The 21,545-nt window shown below is 37.7% G+C and overlaps 1 protein-coding gene and 1 long non-coding RNA gene across 2 annotated transcripts; one reads left to right on the top strand and one right to left on the bottom strand.

Moving 5' to 3' along the window:
- Positions 1 to 224: 224 nt before the first annotated feature.
- Positions 225 to 8,407, top strand: LOC131302048 (uncharacterized). Its single transcript, XM_058328620.1, has 10 exons — positions 225 to 438; positions 588 to 722; positions 1,622 to 1,738; positions 1,870 to 1,998; positions 2,543 to 2,719; positions 4,078 to 4,218; positions 5,048 to 5,233; positions 5,424 to 5,495; positions 6,237 to 6,393; positions 8,177 to 8,407. The coding sequence occupies exons 1-9, from the start codon at positions 334 to 336 to the stop codon at positions 6,390 to 6,392; spliced, it is 1,218 nt and encodes a 405-aa protein (XP_058184603.1). The 5' UTR covers positions 225 to 333; the 3' UTR covers position 6,393; positions 8,177 to 8,407.
- A 7,875-nt stretch (positions 8,408 to 16,282) lies between these two features.
- Positions 16,283 to 17,809, bottom strand: LOC131301905 (uncharacterized). The gene is made up of 3 exons (XR_009191461.1): positions 17,682 to 17,809; positions 17,079 to 17,132; positions 16,283 to 16,443 (listed from the first exon to the last, which is right to left on the bottom strand). It is a non-coding gene; the product is annotated as an uncharacterized LOC131301905 (long non-coding RNA).
- Positions 17,810 to 21,545: the final 3,736 nt, after the last annotated feature.

Genomic DNA, 21,545 nt, shown 5'->3' with positions numbered 1-21,545 from the left:
TTTGTGGGTTATTAATTTGTCTCGACAAAAAGAATCAGAAAAGTAAATTTTTTTTTATCCAAATAATTTGAAAAATAACCACTTTTTAGGCCAAAAAGTGTGGAAAAAAAAAATATATAAACAAACTTCCAAATTTAAGTTAAGTTGATATTCAATACTTATATAGGAATTAACCCGTAGGTATTACACGAGTGAATTACTAAAAGAAAAATCCTGTCCTTCCTAAAAAAAAAAGGAAAAAGAAAACAGAAAAATCCTGTCTGCTCAGCTCCTGGCCTCCACAAGACCACAGCACAGAGCGCCAAGCGAACGCAATCTTCCGGCCGACAACGGATGGCACTGCTAACCAACACCCTGCCAAACCCCCCCGCCCCCGGCCTACCGCCGCACTCACGGCCGCGCAGAATCTTCTGTTCCAACTGTTTTCCGGCAACCAAGGTCAGTCACTTCGCCAAATTTCAAGTTTTATTGTTCTATTATATGTAGCACAAATAGATACAATTGCGGTTCGTACATTTCCAAGTGTACCGTACGTGTACATATACATTGTTGGTGATCTACTGAAGTGAGCGTGTTGATTGGGGCAGTTTAAGAGGCCGTACACGAGCGTGATGATAGTGCCAACAGGGATAGGCGCTTCCATTGGTGGCTTTGCCGGCGATGCTCTCCCCGTTGCTCGTGCTCTTGCCTCCGTCGTTGACTGTCTTATCTCACACCCTAATGTATTGCGTTCTCTCTCTCTCTCTCTCTCTCTCTCTCTCTCTCTCTCTCTCTCTCTCTCTCTGTGTTGCTGTTGTAATCCCTAAAATTATTTGCTTGTACAACTTTTATAGTACCAAGTAGAATCCGAACAGACAAACGAGAATAAGCGGGCATCATATGGTTTGAAATCTGGTGGTGGAAGGTGCCCTTTTGGTGCCAAGCGTGGTATAACAAACTGATGAGACTCTATAGTTGAAGCTTGGCAGATGTTAAATGGGATGGATCAAGTGTGAGATTTAGGTCATCTTTAGCAGTGTAGAATTTTGGTGTATCTGATGAAAACTATGCACGATTGCCTCAACTATACTCTAGCAGTGTAGCAAGTCATGAGCTATAATAAGTTACCAAAAAAGAAGAAGTCATGAGCTGTAATAGCACGATGTGATTTATTCTGCTAAATTTGGCACATGCTTCTTAATGGGGATAAGAACACGACATGACACAGGGTACAAGGACACATTGAATATGCATTATAATAACATGCGTATATATATATGACAATAGTCACCCGATGAGTATTCATAAACGAAGCATCCACAGTGAGACCGTGACTCTACTTTTAGAATTGTATTTTGTCCTCCTAATGATTTCCTACCGTGTCCTCGATATGGCCCACTAAAAATTTTAATGCTCATTTAAATGTCTCCGACACTTGTTCGGAGTGTGGGGTGTCATGTCTGTGTCCAACACGTATGATGTTGACAAAAGTACGTGAAGTCGGTAAACTTGTCCGTTAAATAATGGAGTAACGTCTTTTGTTTTATAGCCCGTCCGGCCCTGCTTCCAACGTGTTAGGGTTGCTACATCAGGCATACAAATCTGTAACTCCTTCTCTCTGGTAAATCATAATTTTTTACAGGTTCTTAATGCAGCAATGTTGTACTGGTCAATGCCAAATGTTTTGTACGTTGAGGGTCATGCTCTTGATCAGTTTGCAGAAGGTTTGTGGGCATTAAAACCAGTGCATCAAAACAAGGTGTGCTCTAGTAGTTTCTTACTTATGTTTCATCACTTGTTGATGATCAGATATCATGTGCCAACAGTCAACAGTATCAATCCTTGCTTCTTACCTTGTGACTCTATATTGAGTTTTTTTTTGCAAAGTAGGTGGGATTGGTTCTTGATGCTGCAATAGAAGACGAGCTTCGCATTCGTCAGCTACAAGTGGTTGATGCTACAAGGGCTTCCCTTGGATTGCCGGTTGTCGAATATATTGTCACCGATGCCCCTTTGCAGGTATCAACTCATCATGCTACAAAATTCATTAATGGACTCAATCACTCAATTTAGAACTTTCCCATTATTTGGCCTCTTCTTGAGTGACCATAAACTGAAGATAAAAGAAGCTGTGGGAAGCAAGTTTTTCATGACATATAATGCAGGCACTGACTTAGTTGTCCGTTTGATGGTTACTAGGATTCTTGGTCAGAAATATAAACCATGAACCTACTGAGCATAGTACTTTGTCTGTTGAGATATAGTCATTCATAGCACATCTTCATTGTATATTGATGTTGAGGGAGGGAAGAACAACTCATTTAAAGTTTAAATAGATAAATGATCCTCAGTAACTTCGAAGTTTAATCTTATCTGAAGTTGTTTTCATGTATAGTTTCACTTCTAGCTAGGCAATTGATAGAAAGATGTTTGCCGCTTCTGTATTGTCTTTCACGATGGAAATTTCCTGGTTACTTCTTAATTATTTGATTTTTCCATAGTTAGAGTTTTCTACCAATGGCCTTGCTTACCTTGTTGCTTAATGCTTAAGACATCTTTGCAGGTGGAAAAATGGGTTGATCTAAAGACTGGGCAATCGACAGGGAGGATAAAAGGCTCTGATTCGTTATTGAGGGCTGTACATACGCTAATTAACAGATCATCAGTGAATGCCATTGCAGTTGTGGCACGGTTTCCAGATGATGATATTCAAGATGTGGATGATTATCGGCAAGGAATGGTATGGTGATTATACTTTAGGTAAGATTCTGATGTTAGCGCCACTCTAGAATCCACTATCATTTCGTGTAGGGCTATGTCGTTATGTGCAGCTGCTATAAATGTGTTATGCATATTGGATAAATGGTTGTTGACATTCTGCAGACATTTTCCCACATTTTTAGTAAGTCCTTCATTATCTTGTTTTGTCAGGAATTTGCTGCTGTATCTTATTGCTTGTTCATCTATTCATTAGTCCTTATTTTCAGGCACTTTGTCTTGTATTTGTGAACCCCTGGATATTCAATGTTTTCAATGAGGAAAGAATATGCAGCCTATCTTCCTTAAGAAGGAAAAATGCTTATGACCATGAATGACTTCCAAACTGAATGTGAAGAAACATGTGAATTCTTCTCAGCGGGATATCCTTTTTCCCATCTTAGTTGGGCCTTGACATTTTTTTCTTCGATTGGGCGTTACATGGGTACTATTATTGTTGTTGTTGTCAATGTTCTAAAAATCACTAGTCAGGGACTAATCGGGCCTCTAGATACGGTTTTTCTATATTTTTCAAAAAATGTCTCCCACCTCCCCAAAGTTTGAGTAAGATATGACATAAGGCGGATCAAAAAAAAAGATATGAAATAAGGGGGTAGGAAGAAAAGAATTAAAACTAAAACTCCCCAAAAAAAAAAAAACTACAAAATAGACCTGCCACCTAGCTGACTAATCCCTGCCTAGCCGATTTATCCCCTACTGAGTCCCGACTAATGTACTGCCGTTTGGTCGCTGATTAGCCGACTAAGGATGTGTTCCACCGACAAGAATAAGTACTTATTTTTTGAATTAAAGGTGATGTATTGTGAGAGAATGACCTATCTCGTAAAGCGGAAAATAAGTACTTAAAAAATAAGAACCTGAACGGGGCCTAATTCCCGCCTAGCTGACTAATCCCTGCCTAGCTGACAAATTGCTGACTGACGTACTAAATGCATAATGAATGCCTAGGCCCAAAAATCTAGGCTTTGGGTGGTCGCCAAGTGCATAGGCGCTGCGTAGTCCAACTTTTAGGAAATTGGTTGTTGTATTGGTTACCCAAACTAAAATTTGCTCGTATTATCATGTATGATTTATTAACAAGCACCAAAGTCATCATGTAAATGTAATGTTTCTGGGATCCTGATTAGTATTTTTCACCAGCTAGGTGATCACAAGACTTGCAGCTAATATCATGCATTCATCATTTATGTCTTATGTACTGGACTGGGTATAGATATTTTACATATTGCTTATGTCCAGTTGCCACGTAGACGACACTCAAGCAGTTCTGTGGACGTTGTAATCTGTGTTCATGACTTCATGTGTTTACTTACTGTGCAGGGAATAGATGTTTTGGCTGGGGTGGAAGCAATTATAAGCCATCTAGTTGTGAAGGAATTCCAAATTCCTTGTGCGCATGCTCCTGCTCTTTCTCCCCTTCCTCTAAGCAAGTCACTCTGTCCAAAATCAGCTGCTGAAGAGGTGAGTAGATTCTTCACAGAAACAAAGAACTTAGTGCTCTCAGAAAATGCCCTAAAATTTTTTGAACCCTGGATTATGTGTGTAATATAATCAAAATATGACATATGTTAAGCTCCGTCATTGCCTATTTCCTATCAAGTTGTGGACTTTATTTGAGGGGATTTGCGTTGGAAGACCATAAGAACACTGTCCCTTACAACAAAGGCTTCATGGTTCCGTTATTAAAACACTTGTAGACGTTGCATTAATTGCTCAAGGTCCAAGGATATCAATTTGCTGATAAATAATCAGTATTTAGTTTCTGAATGGTGAGATTGGCGGCTTTTGTTTTATTCTCTCCTCCCCCCCCCCCCCCCCCCCCCCCCCCCCTTTTTTGTAAGAGAACTTGAAAGGCTATATCCTGGAAAGATGTCTTACTAGAGGTTCAGGCAAAATTGTAAAATGCTGTAAATACAGTGTTGTCAGCATATAATAATTTTGTTGTGCTGTCTCGTATACTAGAAAGAATTTATTCTGAATTATGTCTTCAGGCATGACAAACTGAATAAGAATACTACAACTTGGTATTTTTCCAAAAACATGCATATTGCTTCAGGCCTTCACACAACATTATCAGTATCTTCATTATGTGTATAGTGTATGCACTTAAATTAAACAGATAAAACAGTGAAATGAAGAACAGTTTAGTGGTTTTCCCTGTTCTCACCCAGCAAATGAACAAGCATGCCTACCATGCCTACTGATTGTTAGAGTGATGTATTCTCAATCCTGTACTGCATCCCTCGATTTCTCTGTATTGGAAAAGCTGAATTTCAATCCAATGCCACAGATAGGATACACATTCTTGCCATGTGTGCTCGCTGGGCTGAGTAATGCACCACAGTATATAGTGAAGAGCTCTGGTTCCTTAGAAATGGGTTGCATATTGGCAAGTGATGTAGACAGTGTCATTCTTCCAGCAGATGCTTGTGGCGGGGATGGTGTTCTTGCATTTGCGAAATATCAACAGAACAAGGTAAAACGTTTTATGCAGTAGCTGTTCTCATTTCATAATTTAAAGTGTTACAATGAATCTGAAAAAATCAGTTTGGTCCCGATGACTTGTTCTCGTCATGTAGTCCTGCAATACGTCATTTTGCTTTCTCACAAGAAATTATCTTTCAGTTGCTGATATCTTCATGTTACTAACGGTGACTTTGGTACAGCCACTTATAATTACCGTGGAGGAGAATGAAACAGTTCTCCACGATACACCAGACAAATTTGGAATTGAAGCGGTAAGCATTAAATAATCTGCATTATTTTGTTTCTTTTTGGTTTGTCCTTTTGAGTTTTGTAAAACAAAATTATGAAATTTGAAGTTACCATGTTAGTAATCAATTCATGAAGAGGGAGCAGGAGCAAAAGCACAAGCAAGACCGCAAGATCTTCACTTGCGCCTCTCGTGTATGGATATAGGAAATCTTTGAATAAGGCAATAAAGCTATTGGTTGAAGTAAAACTCATTCTGAGTTAGCAGATTTGACATAAATAGAGCTATTTAACTTGAATTTTCACTAAATTCGTCAATTCGCTTTCTGGAAGTGGGGTCACCAATCTAGGTGGGCAAGTTAGGTCACTAAGTTTACCATGACTCTAACATTATCATTATGTTGATGTGATGTATGATGTATCATTGTCAAAAGTTTTTTTCAGGATGAAGTGACTTCTTTAGACACAGTAGTTGAAAATCTCTAAAGATCACAATATCAGATTATGCTGTGAGTATCCCTAATTACGATACTGATGCTTTGAAGTAACGTGTATCACATGCTTTCCAATGAGGTGGAATGGGTCCATTGAAAAACGTGCAAATATATGTGATTTTGAATAAAAGTGGGCACTGCATTTTTGATTAGATCAAACTTGTGAATGTCAAAGCATTCTTAGTATTCAACTAAGGACTATTATTTGCGACTAGTTTTCCGTTGGACTGATTCCGAGCTTAATAATTGAAATGTGTGGGACTTCTCTTTCAGGTCAAGGTCTCAAACTATTGGGAAGCTATAGGTGTTATTGCAGCTCATAAGGCAGGAATAGACCCAAATTCCCTCCGCAGAAACCAAATTAGTAATATACAACTCACTCCTGCCAATGGTTATGCAGTTTCAAGTGGCAGATCTTCTGTTGATTAAGGTAAGAAATGATGTTAAGTTGGAATCAAAACTGTAGTGAGAATTTTGTCATCACTCTCTATGGTAAAGGGAAAATTCATTTGTTACATGTTCTTTAACACTGTGATTTTACATTTGTTTGAATACCAACTCTAGGCCCAAACTCATCCCATTTATTCTGATATATGTGATTGGTATTCAGACGAGCACAGTTGGCCAATCCAAGCCAAATGTTGAGCTCTAATCTGACTAAAATCTGTAGCTGAAGTGAAACACGCACCAATAAAGTTTGTTAGGCGGCGCCAAATCACAAAAATTTTCAACGAGGGTTGTTGCGTGCTGGTACAAGTTCCAACTCACTAGACTTTTACGGTAAGTCTAATACTGTAAAGTTTCTTGCATTCTTCTTTTTACTTTTGGCTTGTTGCCATCAGGGTTGCGGATTAGTATGGTTTATTTAGGCAATGTTTGCATCAGTATAAGGTAATCTTGATGGGATGGTCTGCATGATGATGACACTCAGTTGCACTAAAGTCCTAGTATCTAATCTTCATTATTGCATTTTTTTGGAATCTGAAGTATAACCTACCAGTAAACACATGAGATAAGTTTGTGGTAGATCATTAGGCATCCAACTACCACTCCACCAAGCTAGCAGTCTTGAATTATGCTCATATAAAAGTGCTTTTGCTGACTATTAAAGCATCCAACTCAAAACCAATTGGTAATGAGTGGAGAGGCTGCCTAGGCTCTTATACTAGTTTTGGAGGAGATAATTAACCTATGTGGGACAAACTCCAACACTCCCCTATATATGCAACCCCCGACTCGCACATGGAGAGGTAAACAAACGATCCATAACACATGGATCACAAAAAACACCGGTGCACTTATGGCAAAAACAAGGGGGAACAAATTCTCCGAAACCCTAGCTCTCATACTATGTTAAAGCATCCAACTCAAAACCAATTGGCAATGAGTGGAGAGGCTGTCCGGACTCATATATTAGTTTTGGAGGAGATAATTAACCTATGTGGGACAAACTCCAACACGGACAAACACTCAAGCTACACAACTTTTTTAATTGCGCAAGTACCCATGTCGGACACTTGAATAAGGATATACATAGATCCAACATCGTTAGAGAAAGTTCGTTTTGCGAAGTATGTCGAAGGATTTAAGTTTACCATGTAGGTATGCATAATCACTGATATAAAGTATGAATGATTTGTCTTTAGATTCCTGCTTTACCTTAAGGACACATATTTTGTTGTCTCTCCAAATCCTTGCAAAATGAAACACACTAAGACATGCCCTCGTTACTCTTCCTACCTGACAAAGGCACACCCAATTCCTTCTGAACTTCACGTGCGTATATAGTGCATTGACTCATGTGCGCTCAAGCAGATCTGAATAACTGGTTATTAAAGAAAACTGTTTACCTGACATAATCCCCCGTTTTTCTGTGTTTTGTGCTGTTTTTGTCATTGGTAAGACGCTAAGTACAGCACTAGTGCTGGTAAGCGCTAAATTGAGGAAGAAATTATGTTCAGTGTGTTGGTTGTTTTGAGGTTTAACAATTTATAATTAGCATATTTTTAGATCCAATTAGTGCTTGATTTTCTATAGTAAAATTGCAAGATGGGAACCCAAGTTCTTGGTTTTGAAATGAAAATTCCTATAATTTAGCTTTCGGATTGGTCATCTGGTGGTTTATTTGTAGCTTGTGTGAATAAACTACTGAATAATTCCTTTGTGAATAATAGGTTGCTATTTAATTGCCATTGCTCGCTCTTTGTTTTCAGAAATCTGCAGCTTCTTTCAATTTCTTGGATTTGAACAGGACAGATGAAACCGTGATCGAGTCTGAGAGATTTTGGGTAGCAAAATTCAGAAAACTTCTGTTGGACAAATTAGCCATGTTAATATTTTCTTGACAATCTACTAATAACTATAGTAGAATTTTATGTTCCCCTCTTGGCAATCAAAAAAAAAAACCGAAGAAAAACTAGTAACTAAAACAAGTATTGAGACGATATCGAATTTTTTTTTTTTGGGACAAAAGATCATTTTTTTTTCTTTGAAAGGCAGAAACTTTACTACTCCATTTGATATCCCTATTGACCAGATTACGGAGAACACTTTGGAGATTATGAGGGGGAAAACATGGGCAGGGATGTCCTCGGCAGCATCCCCTGTCCCCTTTCCTACATTTGCTAGCAAACGTGTTAGCACATTCATTTGCAACTCTTACACCAAACAAAAGCATGAACCATATCTTTAGTGGGCGAAACTATATCCTCGATAATGGCCTTAACACTCCAATTTGTCACACTAGACCTTGGCTGCAACATCTGAACAAGGTTGAAACAACCCGATTCAAAGATTGCTTCCCTAACCACCAAGGTGGTAGCCCAGTTGGTGGGAGTCACCACCTCTCTTTAACAACTGCGTAGGTTCGAGCCCCGGGAGGCACATGTGTGCAGGTACGCGCTAGTGCCATTAAAGGCTTTGATTCGAACCCGTAGTTGGACCGAAGAGGGGGATTTCTTGCCGCTGTGCACCAGGTGGTGCCGTGGTGACGCCTTGTCCCCCCGGACGGTAGCTATGGCTCGAACTGGACATTCCACGGCAGGTCGGGAGCTTCTATGGTCACGCTCAGGGAGGAGTTGCTATGCTGGTCGCCCCCTTTCACCCTTTTGATGATCAAAAAAAAAAAAAAAATGATTGCTTCCCTAATTCCTCACATTCTGGCCAAAGAACAAGCCACGTGAAGGGTCGATGCCTCAGCCGCATGCGCTGACGAAACCTTAATTCTCCCATGGCACACATCCATAACTACCGCCTTGGAATCTCAGATAATGACTGCAAAAGTTGCGGACTTATTATCTGATGGGTTGTAGGTGCCATCACTGTTGAATTTCCATTTGTGGTCATCGCTATCCCCTATTGAACGGATTGGGCTAGGCTATCCCGCTGTGCATAAGCTGCAGCCAAATGCAACACCCTCTATGATTTTGGATCGCCATTGGAGAAGATCCACTCATTCCTTTGCTTCCAAACGCCCCAGCAGATTTGCGTCTGGGTGAACTGATCTCCATTACCAGTTAACAACATGACCTTCTGCCATTCTTCTAATAAAAAGAGACCACTGTTCTGTTCCTCCAAACATTTGTCATCCATTCGCATCAAAAGAGAAGATGCTCTACAGATTTAATCTCAGATTTGCAGACATAACGGCTCCGTTTGTTTCGATCTAAAATATTTAAAATTCATGTAAAATGATTTTGCGTAAAATGTTTGTTTTTACTTGTGTTTTCCGTTGTTTGGTTGGAGTTAAAATTATTTGTAAATGATTTTGACTAATCACAATTGCAGAGAGAGAAGTACAGAGTTTCTAGGTATAACTTTGTAGAGAGACACAGAAATTGCTATGGAGAGAGAGAGAGAGAGATTCCTCATGTTGGTGAACTATTGGGGTCCAATTTCGGAAAGGGAAAAAGCTAGCTACTGGACACTTCCGAAACTTCATGTCTGAGACAAAGGGAAAACAACTTACCGTCATTTCCTAGGTAAGTCATTTTACGCCGGATGATGGAAAATAATTTACACCCGAAAATATTTTCCTTTTTTTTTGTCCAACAAACACTGAAAAATAAGTAAAATATTTTACGTTGAAACAAACGGAGCCCACATAATAGAGATTTAGAGCACTTTCTGGAGAATAAATTTTCTTTCGTTGCAAAAGCATTTTTGACAATGCGCTTCACAATGTTTTATCTTCGAAGGGCATCTAAGATGCGAATAATAATAGGCAAATGCTACAGGATGCACTATAGCAGCGGATATGTGGGTTCATTGACAAGCTTTACAATTCTCCCTGTACTGGACAATGACATCACAAAGCGCTTCTAACGTGTTTTACAAGTTTGCCCTTAATTTTGTAAGTAATGACAAAATAACCATTTACCCAGAAAAAGTAATGGGAGACCAGCATCCCCACCCTCCTCCTCTTCTTCTTTTCTTTGTTCCTTTTTTTTTTCTTTTTCTCTCTCTCTCTCTTTAGGTGCCAATTCCCCTGGCATTTCTTTTTCACCTTTTCTTCTTCTAAACTCTCTGTTTCTCCTATCTCCTAAACTTGTTTTTGTTCTTACATTTTGTATAATCATGTTAATTTGCTCGTACGATTTGACCTTGTTGATGGGCAACAAAAATAGATCAATGCCCATATATATATTTTTAGTTGTGGCCTGTTGAATGATTCTTGATACGGGGTCATAATACCTTGTCTTTTTGAAATTATGTCATGTGAAAATGAAACGTAGCAGGAACATGATGGTTTATGGAATTTTTGGCGTTATTCAAGTTCTCACTTAATTATGCACTTACTAGTTGATTTATTTGTGGCTTCCGGTGTTCAGGCATTTCTATGCACTTTTGGTGTTGTTCAAGTTCTAAAATACAAGATATTTGGCTTCAGGTGTAGTTCATCTGATTTGTGTAAATTTGGCTTGGAAACTCTAACTTGGACTTGTCAACTACCTCAAAAAGAAAAACAATCATGCTACCTTACCACATGGTTTTGTTGCGCATTTGTACCGCATGGCTACTGGGATCCACTTCTAGTCTCACAAAAATACAAAAAAATATCTATAAATTTTAAAATAATATTTTATGGGATTTTATAAAAAATCAGTTCCAACGAATATCGGTAAGTATTTTTTTTATGGATTCATATAAGAGAAAGTGCTCAACTATTCAGTTTTGCACCTATGAACTTAAAAAAAAAAAAAAGAGTTATTGATATTCGTTGGAGCTTATTTTTTTCAGGGCCTCATAAAATATTATTTTTAAATTTATGAATAATTTTTTATATTTTTTGTGGGACCCGGGGTAGGCCCACTAGTCGTGCAGTACAAATGCGCGGTAAACCATGCGATAAGAATAAACTTTTTGAAAAGAAAAAGAAAAAAAGTATACTTCAAAACTAATTCTCTCTCGATAGTTGTGTGGGTCATGCAAAGGGTAAATTAGGCAAATATATGTGACTCTCAAGCATATCTAGCACATCATTTCCAAGATGAAATAAAAAGAACAAAGGTTGACATCTAGTAAGAGGAAAAGAAATCAAGTACACAATAGTGCACAAATCACAATGTTAAGAGTGCCATAGGACACCCGTTATCTGGACCGATAATAATACTCTTCCACACAGTTGGGGATGGCGTAAGCAAAGAACCGGAGAGGGAATGATTCTGATTTTGAGACATACCCAAAGCATAATGGTAAGAAAAAGAACTTTTGATTTGATTCCCTTCGAAACTTTAGGACAAAAGATTTGAAGGGAATTAAAATGTATGTTTTCTGTAGAATGCATTTTTTGGAAAAAGACCAGACTGAAAATGAGCTCGAAATATCTTTTTCCTTGTTTGGCTTGCGCGATAAATCAACAATATTTCACGTGTCCAAATAATTCATCAATCAGCCCTCTTGAAAAATTTATCACTATTTGGCATCTTAAATGCCCTCCCAAGATTAAAAAATATATATATAATGCCGAGTTTGTTAGGAATCGACAATGTGGGACGTCGAATAGAGCACATCATAGTACGTCCTAGGTAAGGGTCATCATCGGGCCGGGCCGGCCTTGCCCGCTAAGTCACTGCCCAAGCCTGCCCGCTAGGTTTTTTAAAAAGATGCATTTTTTTTTGACAGGCCGGGCTACCTATCATAAATTGAAGTCAAAAGCAGGGCGGGGCAACCGGCGGGCTTAAATTTCATTGGGCAAAACTAAATAAGTTTGACCAAAAAAAAGAGATCTATATGAAATGACTCCACAAGAGTTAATTGCACCAAATAAGTTTCGAACTTGAAATCTTAGGAGGGAGCGTACCCTTATTTCCCTTAGTTGGCGATTCTATTGACATACTCTCTTTGTCCTTAAATAAGTGTCTCGCAAATTTAGACCTTTAAAAAAATACATTTTTTGGTAAAAAAAATTTCACAAATCAATAGATAGAAATTTCAAATGCAAAAAATGCATCTTTTTAAAAACCTAGATTTGTGGGCCGGAAACTTATTTAGGCTAAGTTCCGCTAAGAGATTTTTGGGTTTTTTTTGTTTTGTTCTTATTCAATTTTTTTTTCTTTGCTTTTGTTAGTTTTGCGCCTAAATTTGGTGGATTATTGATTCGTCTCATCAAAACAAATCGGAAAGTAAAAAATTATGACTTTTATCCAAAATATATTTTGAAATATCTAAGATAAAGCCCAAAAAATCTGAAAAAAAAAATTGTACGCAAAGCTAACAAGCACAAAAAAAAAATTTAAATAAGGACAAAACAAAAAAATCTTAGCGGAACTTTAGTCTTAAAGAAGGAGGGAATAACAACCATGAGCAGGTACGTACCTGCTGAAGATGTAATCGTCGGTGGATATATAAGTGACAAAAACGGCTGAACCTTTCTTTGACAAAAGGACTCAAAACATTGCCGTGATTTCTAATCCGGAAGATTCGGAGATCACATTTTTTTCGTTGAAATTTAGGATTTAAACAAGATGACCCACATCGTTCAATTCCATCAATTGATGCCCACACAATACGGTGCGTACTAAATTGATTTTCGTATGAAAGTCGTTGGCTTGAATTAAAACTCTGAGAACGATGTGTCCTTCCTTTTTATTCACCACAAAATTTGATTTTGATGTTTTTAAATTACTGGCAATATGATGGGTCACATTGTATTGTACTAAATGAGGTACGTTCAACCTGTTAGTCAAAGAAAACAGTATTATCATTTCCCCTCCACGAAACTTAGGTGTTGAAAAAAATGGGCAAAGATTCATGTATGCACATGATTGGGGTTAGCTCCCCTCGAGAATCTCCATCCTAATATTAATTCACATTTCTCTCCATATTCTACCTTTGCTAGCCCCATCCCGTTCCGTAATGATTTGAACCGTTGATCTCGTATATATATCTCATACGGAGAAGAACATATTTTATATAGATTATTTTGATCGAGCATTTGATAAGTGTTAAAAACAACTCGTATGTTTGCTTATGAAATAGACGGCCTTGTAATGAGTTCTTTCACATTTTCTGAATCTGGCAGCCACAAGAGGGACCCTCCTCTCCTCAGGGACCTCTTTGAAATCCAGGATTTCGTTCGTGGCATTCATCCAGTCAAGGAACTCCTTCAGCGTCATATCTCCCTTAAACCCAGGCAAGTCAATCTTCATACTGCTTTCCCAGTAACGTAACGTGAGTCGCGGGTGCGAGCCACAACGTCGCTAATCTGCCCTCGTTGTTGGCGGTAGCCACCAAAAAGATTGGAACCTTCATCATCTATAAAAACTCCCTCTGTCGGAAGCTTAGGTCCAACAGGACGATAGCGAGGCTAGTTTGCAACTTCTAAAGCCTCCATGCGATAGACAAGACCTCTAAGCATTGCTTTGATGTCAGCAAGCCCTTCCTCCATTCGAGCATCTCGAGCAACCTCATCTCGCTCGTAGGCTTCATCAACACTAGCTGTTGTACCCCCTCGTCCATTACCTTGAACTCCAATACGTCTCTTGGCCATAGTCAGTATTGAAACTTGGGCTTTGATACCAATTGATGCAGTGCTGCCTTTTTTTACGAAACTATTTGCAACAAGAAACAATAATAATGTTTGAGAGATACTCTCTCTTTGAACAAATGAATTTGAGAATTAATCTCGATTTTTTCATCAATCAATAAAAACCATCTTGCCGTAAGACTTACATCCTTATTTATGATGATAGCATTCTACCTTAAAAAACTAAAAAGGAACTAAAACAATCAAAAGCTAAATCTAAGTCTTTGAGAACAATAAAATAATAGAAAGGAAATAGAATCAACCTAAGTAAGATTATTTTAGGCAAGGAATGATATTATCTTCAACAGTTCTACGAAACAACCGTGGGAGGTGGGGGATTTAGTAAAAACTAGAGTGGCGATGTGGATGAAGGCGAAGTTTGACATCAAGGTCTACACCGTTGAGGAGTTCAAGATTTTCTTAGATGGTATCCGCAAACTGAAATTATAACCCAATTCTGAGGAGAGTCTCCAACTGTTGGTTGGATGTGTTTGTAATTTTGGGTTCAACCAAAGCTTAGGCTTAGGTTGAATTTCCTCGATGTACCCCTTTCGAGTTTTATTAAAAATGTTCCGTTTGTCGAGCAAAAAAAAAGATTATTTTAGGCAATTTATGCTAGAGTGGAAAGATTTCTAATAAAATACTAATTAAAGAAATTATAAAATAAAATTTTAATATTTCTAGAATATTGGACTGCATCAAGGACAAGGACCCTATACCAGCCTTGAACCTAGCCCACTTATTTCTTAGGGCCTCACACAACAGACTTTGATATGTAGGCTTCAATATATGTACGTATTCTTCTGAAAATCCATGTAGTAGGTGAAAAAATTGCAATGAGACAATTTGTCGATATATAGGTCATGTAGGTCATGTGACCATGCAATACACTTACGAGGGTCATAGTCTTCAAAAATATATTTGTGACAGAGGGGATTGAACCATTTGGAATTTTCTTCTTCTCCAAATGCTTGACAAAGTTAGGTGCGGAATGTGTCCGGATGGATAGACGTTTTGTATGCAAACTTCAAAGTGGAGGCCCTACAATTTATTTGGTTTTAAAATTGTGCGATTATGATTGATAAGTTGACTCCATGAAGATCTGGATCCGCCACTGCCAAGCTCAACATCAAACGTACCCTTGGGGTACGAAAAAATTACAAATTCTTATGTGAAACTATAGGAGTTCTCATACATTTTTTTGTATGACCGTTTTTACATGTACAAAGTCCTCCCCAAATTCAAGAAAAGGCAGAAAGTGATTGGTGATGAACCGAAGATGAGTACATATTTGCAGACAGTTTCATTTTTGTATGTAGTGCTGCTGATGTTTTGCAAACTAACATTCAAACTGATGATGATGTTGGTAGGGTTAGGGGTTTTTTTTTTAAGGTTTTGGGCTTGGCCTAATAGGTGTTTTGGCCTTCTGGGCTTTTAGGTGCGGGCTTGTTCAAATGAGTGTTTCCTTGGTTGGTATCTTGCCAATTTCAGATTCAGGTATCGGATTCTTGGACACAGAATTGTTTCTTTTCAGAGATACGATGATGCTGTCAAATCCTTATTCCTTTAATCTTTGTAACAATTTCAAAGATTAATAAAAAAAAGTTGCCGTTAAAAAACAAAATTCAAACTGATGATTAGTTTGGTGTCCTTGAGCTCTTTTTGCTACAACATAAAAAATGACCAACCCCACCTCTTTAAGTTGACTATCACCCAGTAATTCCATCTCCCAATAGTCAAAATGGGATTAAATAAGCTACTTTTTTCCCAATGCTAATTCATTTAAACATTGTCAAACCCAAAGGTACACCTACTTTAATTAGCTATTTAGTGAAGAAGTGGGCAGAAGTGTTCTTTGAACATGGATGCTTTTTCCTTGCTCCTATTAATCTTTTAACAATTTTAAGATTAATGAAATTTTTTGCCTTTAACAAAAAGTGAAATATATCTCTCCCTCTCTTGCCATGCATATATCTACCTCTTTGCGGGTCCTCATCCTAATAGGCATGGAAATTGGGCCATTTGAAGTCAAATCCGTCCCCGCCTCCATTCATATTGCGGTGGAGTCGGAGCGAAAAAAATTAGGTCGGTGTTGGGGGTTGGGTAACAAGTTGGGTCCCCATTCACCGTCGTAATTTACACTAATAATAACTTTGCTCTCTTTAGAGTGTTTAATAAGAAAAATAGTGTCACGACCTAAAAACTACCTTGGAAGTCAAGACCGGCCAAGCGGGTGTTAAGTCGCCGAAGGCCTGCACATATTCTAGTTTAGGGATTTCTAACATCGGCGTCATTTTAAACCATATAAGCAAAGTATGTGGAAGCGTAGAATAAATAAGATAATCCAGAGCTTCTAAATGTACAAGTATAATAGTTACAAACCATTAGACAATACACGATTATCTACGGTTATTCTAACACCTCGTTCAGCCACAACTTGCTATCTACCTTAACCTGAAAAATTGGAAAAAGGTTTTCATAAGCCGAAGCTCGGGTCAGAAACGTATACCAAAGTTACAAGTTTGACCATGGAAATATCTCACTTAGTAAAACAATTCAAGAGCAAGGCAACATTCCCAATATTCCCATCAAATTCTCCAGTACGTGCATTTTGATCCATAAGCTCATTTATTGGTCCAAAAGATGGATCCTTTTCAATTCATTTTTCTTTCAACTTTTGCACTTTTGAGCGATAATAGCATTCAACGGTATTTTTGCCAGTCGGTTGGGGAGCGACCCCATTGAAGAGTGGTAAGATATCATTACCCGGTGATGCCTGGCTGCATCTCCTACCTTATTACTTCACGCCACTAGTATCTTTACCCGTCCCCTAGCGCTCAGGATACCGTTCGAATGAATCATATTATCACGAGCATGTACTAGCAACCAGTAAAATTCAAGTTTTTAAAACATATTGCCATGGTCTAATTTAACTGAAACTCAAAAGATTTATAAACCAATCATCGCATGCATTAACATCAATTAAACCAAGTAGGAAGTTCAAATTTCATATTTTCCAGCAAAATCAAGCAATGGCATCTCATTCCAAATTTTAGAAAATACATGTAACTAAGGTATGCGCAACTCACCTTTAAGAAGTGCTTAATTCATCATGTATGTGAGATACTTCATTGAACTGGTACCTAAGTAGAAATGCATTGATTGTCACTAACACATAAATATTGCTCAGTAATTTGTCTAAATTAGTACACCCATGTAGGACCCGTAATAGTACTAGCTTGTGACGTCGGAATATGACCTTTTAGGACCTCAATTGAGGGTTAACCAAAATCACCATATCGACAAAAGAAGTTTATGAAGGTTAGGGGACTGAACAGACACAATTTGAGGAGTTGGGCGATCATAGAATTCCAATTGGCTACACTACGTCTTTCTCCATAACTCAGAGGCTAATAGTATAGATATTTCAAGACCCAAATAGAACAATCAGATCACTGGGTTTGGTTCGGGAGTTCGCACGTGGTGTTCTAGTAAGCAGCCGGGAAGTTCAATTCAAGTTTCTAAGACTCTCATTTGGGGTTTAATTCGTCGCTAGTCCGAACCCCAGCGACAAGTCCCTGTTCTGGAAATAATAATTCTAATTTTGAGATGCAAATGGTTATGGGTTACACTACAAATACATTTTTTTTTCCTACTCTTATGTAACCTAGGGACTGAGAAATGAAGTTTACCGTGAGAAAAAGGAGAGAGATTCCGATGAAATATGAACGGAACGACAGCCGGCAGTCGGCGTGAGAGGTTGGAGGAACATGAGCCGTGCTGCTGCTGCTTCTTTCTCTTTGTGTTTTCTTTTTTTTTTGTTTTTGTTTTTGTCTTTAGTTCCCTTAAATTCCCTAGAATATATCATAGCTATCACATATTAAGAAGCTTATGCTGAATAACCACCCACGTGTCATTCCATTTGAATAACATGAGACACATGGCATTGTGCATCTAATTGTCACAACTTCTGTCCGATCGCGTCCAAATTCCAGTCTGCGAAAATTCTCATAAATTCAACATAGACTAATAAAAATATGAGGACTATTGTGGCAGTGGAAAAATTCCGACTTCGGGTAACTCGTACCATGTAAAGATGTAACTCAATTATACCCTAGTAATTACAAAATTAAATTGGGACAAAATTAAATTGGGATTCACATGCTTATCCAGACCACGATTCACTTCGCATAGTCTTAACTTACTATTAGAATTAAATTGAAGTGTCGAGTTCCTATTCAGATCATGTGACTAGAATTTTAAAAAATCAGGATTTTACAAATAGATATTGATGATCCAACCGTAACTTGAGAGCAAGCTCTTTAGCAGATTCAGTCTGAAGTATAATCATCAATTCATAGTAATGTCATTCTCCAAAGCTTAGGTAATCATCAATTCATCATCATCAGTCAACGCCAGCCCTTGGCGGCGAGCAAGCTCTTTAGGTTTCAGATAATCATGGACAGATGGAACAAGCTGAATAAATTTTTTTATTTTTTATTTTGTAACGGGTGGGAAGAGGACCTCTTCATATACCATCAATCATCTACCTATCATAATAATGAGGATGATTAGGATGTTGATCTGATCTACACAAAAGAAATGCAATATATTCATCAATGCAATCTATTATTAGGTTTGAAACGGAGTCCGCCGGTCGGTTAAAACTGAGACGGGAAAGCAAATACCAACTCGGTCTGATTTACTTATCGGATCGGAAAAATACTCGGCTGATCATAACAAGGACGCGGATAGGACGTACGGAAAAAGTTGCCATCCCTGCTTCCGAATGCGTTACTCGAAGACATCATATTATACGAGGGGCCTTCCTGCGTGTAATGGTAAAGATTCAGTTAATTAATTAGCGTGAAAACGTGAGCCACTTTGTGTAAATTAAGGTTGGATCTATATTTTTTTAATTTATTTTTTTGAACTGTTAAGGTTGAATCTGTCGGCTAAAGGCGATTTCCCAAGACAAGGTCTTTCCTTTTTGTTTTTCACATTAAAGAAACACACTGAATTAAGAAATTACTCCATATAGTTTAAAAGGAAAATGTCAACAATACGCACATGCTGTGTGTTAGCGCGTGTGTGTGTTTTTTTTTATCATTCGTTAAACCTAATCTACTTTATCCTAGGGGATTTGATGAGAATGATGAGTGCTTACAGAAATCGAACCATGTCATGTGCTTAAGAGTATAAATAGAGGCATCAATTGCACTCTGCTCCACTTGCTCGCGTGTGCGTTAGCAGCGTAAATTTTTCATGTTTAATACTTTGCCTATTTCCTCTATGGCTATAGGATATGAGGACCTTGCTTAATTGTCATTAACTCAAAGAGATCTTTAAGCGAATATCAAATGAATCTATTATGTATATATATTTTGTATTAATTGTCATTAGATATTAATTAATTTTCTGTATTTTCCAAAGGACATATAGTATATGTCATGTATAACTTTGCATGCGTAAAATTTAATCCCATCAATCAAGACTTCTCGCTCCCAATGAACTCACAGATATTATATTGGACAAGTTTTGACGGTGTGGATTCTGGCCAATAAGCAATACCGCACGTACTATATATAGTAGCTTGTTAATTAACATGGCTATCCTAAAATTAATCACGTTTACGTGCTTAATTTCCGGATACTATATGGTGAAGTGGTTAATTTGAAGTTAATTATAATAGTGTTTGACCATTTGATTAATCCAAGAGAGAAGACTTTAGACATGCCACACAGTCCCTCACCCATCTTTCTTCCTCTAAACTGTCCCCGCACGAGATCCACATGCTCATCAAGCAGTCAATTTCCAAACCAAAACTCATGCACGTAAGTATACACATACCAGAAAAACAGAAAATAATAGAAAGACACATTCTACAATAAAAAAAAGTCTAAGAACACGACTTCTGGACACAACTGTTTTCGGAGCAGTCCGATGTTAGACTAGATTAAACTTATTATGTTGTGGTTTCAAACCCCACCGAATCCACGCCCTCCCCAATCCCTTATATTAGACTAGATTAAACTTATTGTCTTCTTTAAAAAAAAAAGTACTCTCTTCGTCCATTTTTAGGTGTCTTGTCCATTTTTTGGTGTCTTGCTTCATAACTTCAATTTATTAAAAAGACATCATCATTATATTTTTCACATAAACGTTTATCTCCATTTTTCCTATTTACCATCTATGAAGACATCATCATTATACTTTTTATTCACTAACTTTTCAAATTGAAATATACTTTTAGGGGCAAAATGAAAAATGAAAGCAACTTTTACCTACTAACTTTACAAAATGAACAGTTATTAAATGATAACCAAAAATAAAATATTAAATTCTGAAAAAGGGACAAAGGAAATATATATATTATAGTACTTTCCTAAACTTTTTATATCTGGTAGTTGTTATGTGGTGCTTTGGGCAATAGTTTCTAGATATGTGGTATGGCCTATTTGCGTATTCATTTTGAGAAATGGTACATACATCTATAGTAAGTTAGGTGTAATTATTTCGGTGGAATTGTCTCACTAGTGCGAATCTCACCACAAAGTATGTCGCCAAATTGTGGATGAGTTCAACCCCTTCATTTAATGTAAAATAATATAAATTTGAAAAATGGTAAATGTACTCCTCCCTGTGGACTCATTTTCAGGGTCCCCCAACAGTGAAGAGATGCAACTCAATTGGATAGATATGGATGAACCTCTTCGATTCTTGTCGCTCTCGTAAATGTACTCCTCCCTTTTTTTCCCCTTCCTTTTATCTCAACTAACTCATAATTATCCCATGTGAGAACCACTGCCCATTCAAACCTCAGAATGCTGATGTCCTATATTTTTTATTATTTATTTTTGCAAATATTCTTCTCCTTCTCATTAATTAGTCTTTTCACATACGGAGTAATATTATAATAGGATAGGAGAACCACTGCCCATTCGAACATCTGTGGGGAGTGGGGACTGGCCCAATATATTACAATCGTACCGTCTATAACTCCATCCCCGAGTGCCAGCCCCAGTTTCAACCAAAGAGTTTTCTTATACATTAATTAGTGTTATTCAATAGAAGACCACGACAAAGAATTAATAACGCTCACGACAAAGCCTATTTATATGACTTTACGCTTTTAATCATATGAGAAAACTTTTAATAACTCAACAAGGGTATATCGAGAAAATCAAAGGAAAAAAAGAAAAAGGAAAACACTAGTTACATGATGTTGAAACATATAGCAGAGAACAGAATGTGAAGGGGAGAGAGATTGAGTACTCCACTTAATTATATAAATTGTACATAAAAAATTTAGAGCTTAATTTAACCTTGCGAGGGAGCAAACCTCTGGGCTTCGAGAACAGAATGGGAAGGGGAGAGATTGCATAACCTTGTTAAAAAGAGGAAATAGGGAGAAAACTCAGAAAAGTGAGCTAATATAACCTTCTTAAAAAGAGAAGAAGATTAGTATTCCGTTGCACCAAAAAATTACTAGTACGTACAAGGAAGGAAGAGACAAAGATGATGGAAGTTTAGTTCACTAGTACGTACTAGTGTAT

The sequence above is a fragment of the Rhododendron vialii genome, chromosome 9a (genome assembly GCF_030253575.1).
Source record: "Rhododendron vialii isolate Sample 1 chromosome 9a, ASM3025357v1".
NCBI classification, from domain to species: domain Eukaryota; kingdom Viridiplantae; phylum Streptophyta; class Magnoliopsida; order Ericales; family Ericaceae; genus Rhododendron; species Rhododendron vialii.
Note: the sequence above shows the minus strand (reverse complement) of the source record. Positions and strands in the feature narration are given on the sequence as shown.

Coding starts and splice junctions, on each gene's coding strand:
- LOC131302048 (XM_058328620.1), top strand. CDS start 334: ATGGCACTGCTAACCAACACCCTGCCAAACCCCCCCGCCCCCGGCCTA. Junction 723..1,621: donor GTCTTATCTCACACCCTAAT/GTATTGCGTTCT, acceptor AATTTTTTACAG/GTTCTTAATGCAGCAATGTT. Junction 1,999..2,542: donor TCACCGATGCCCCTTTGCAG/GTATCAACTCAT, acceptor ACATCTTTGCAG/GTGGAAAAATGGGTTGATCT.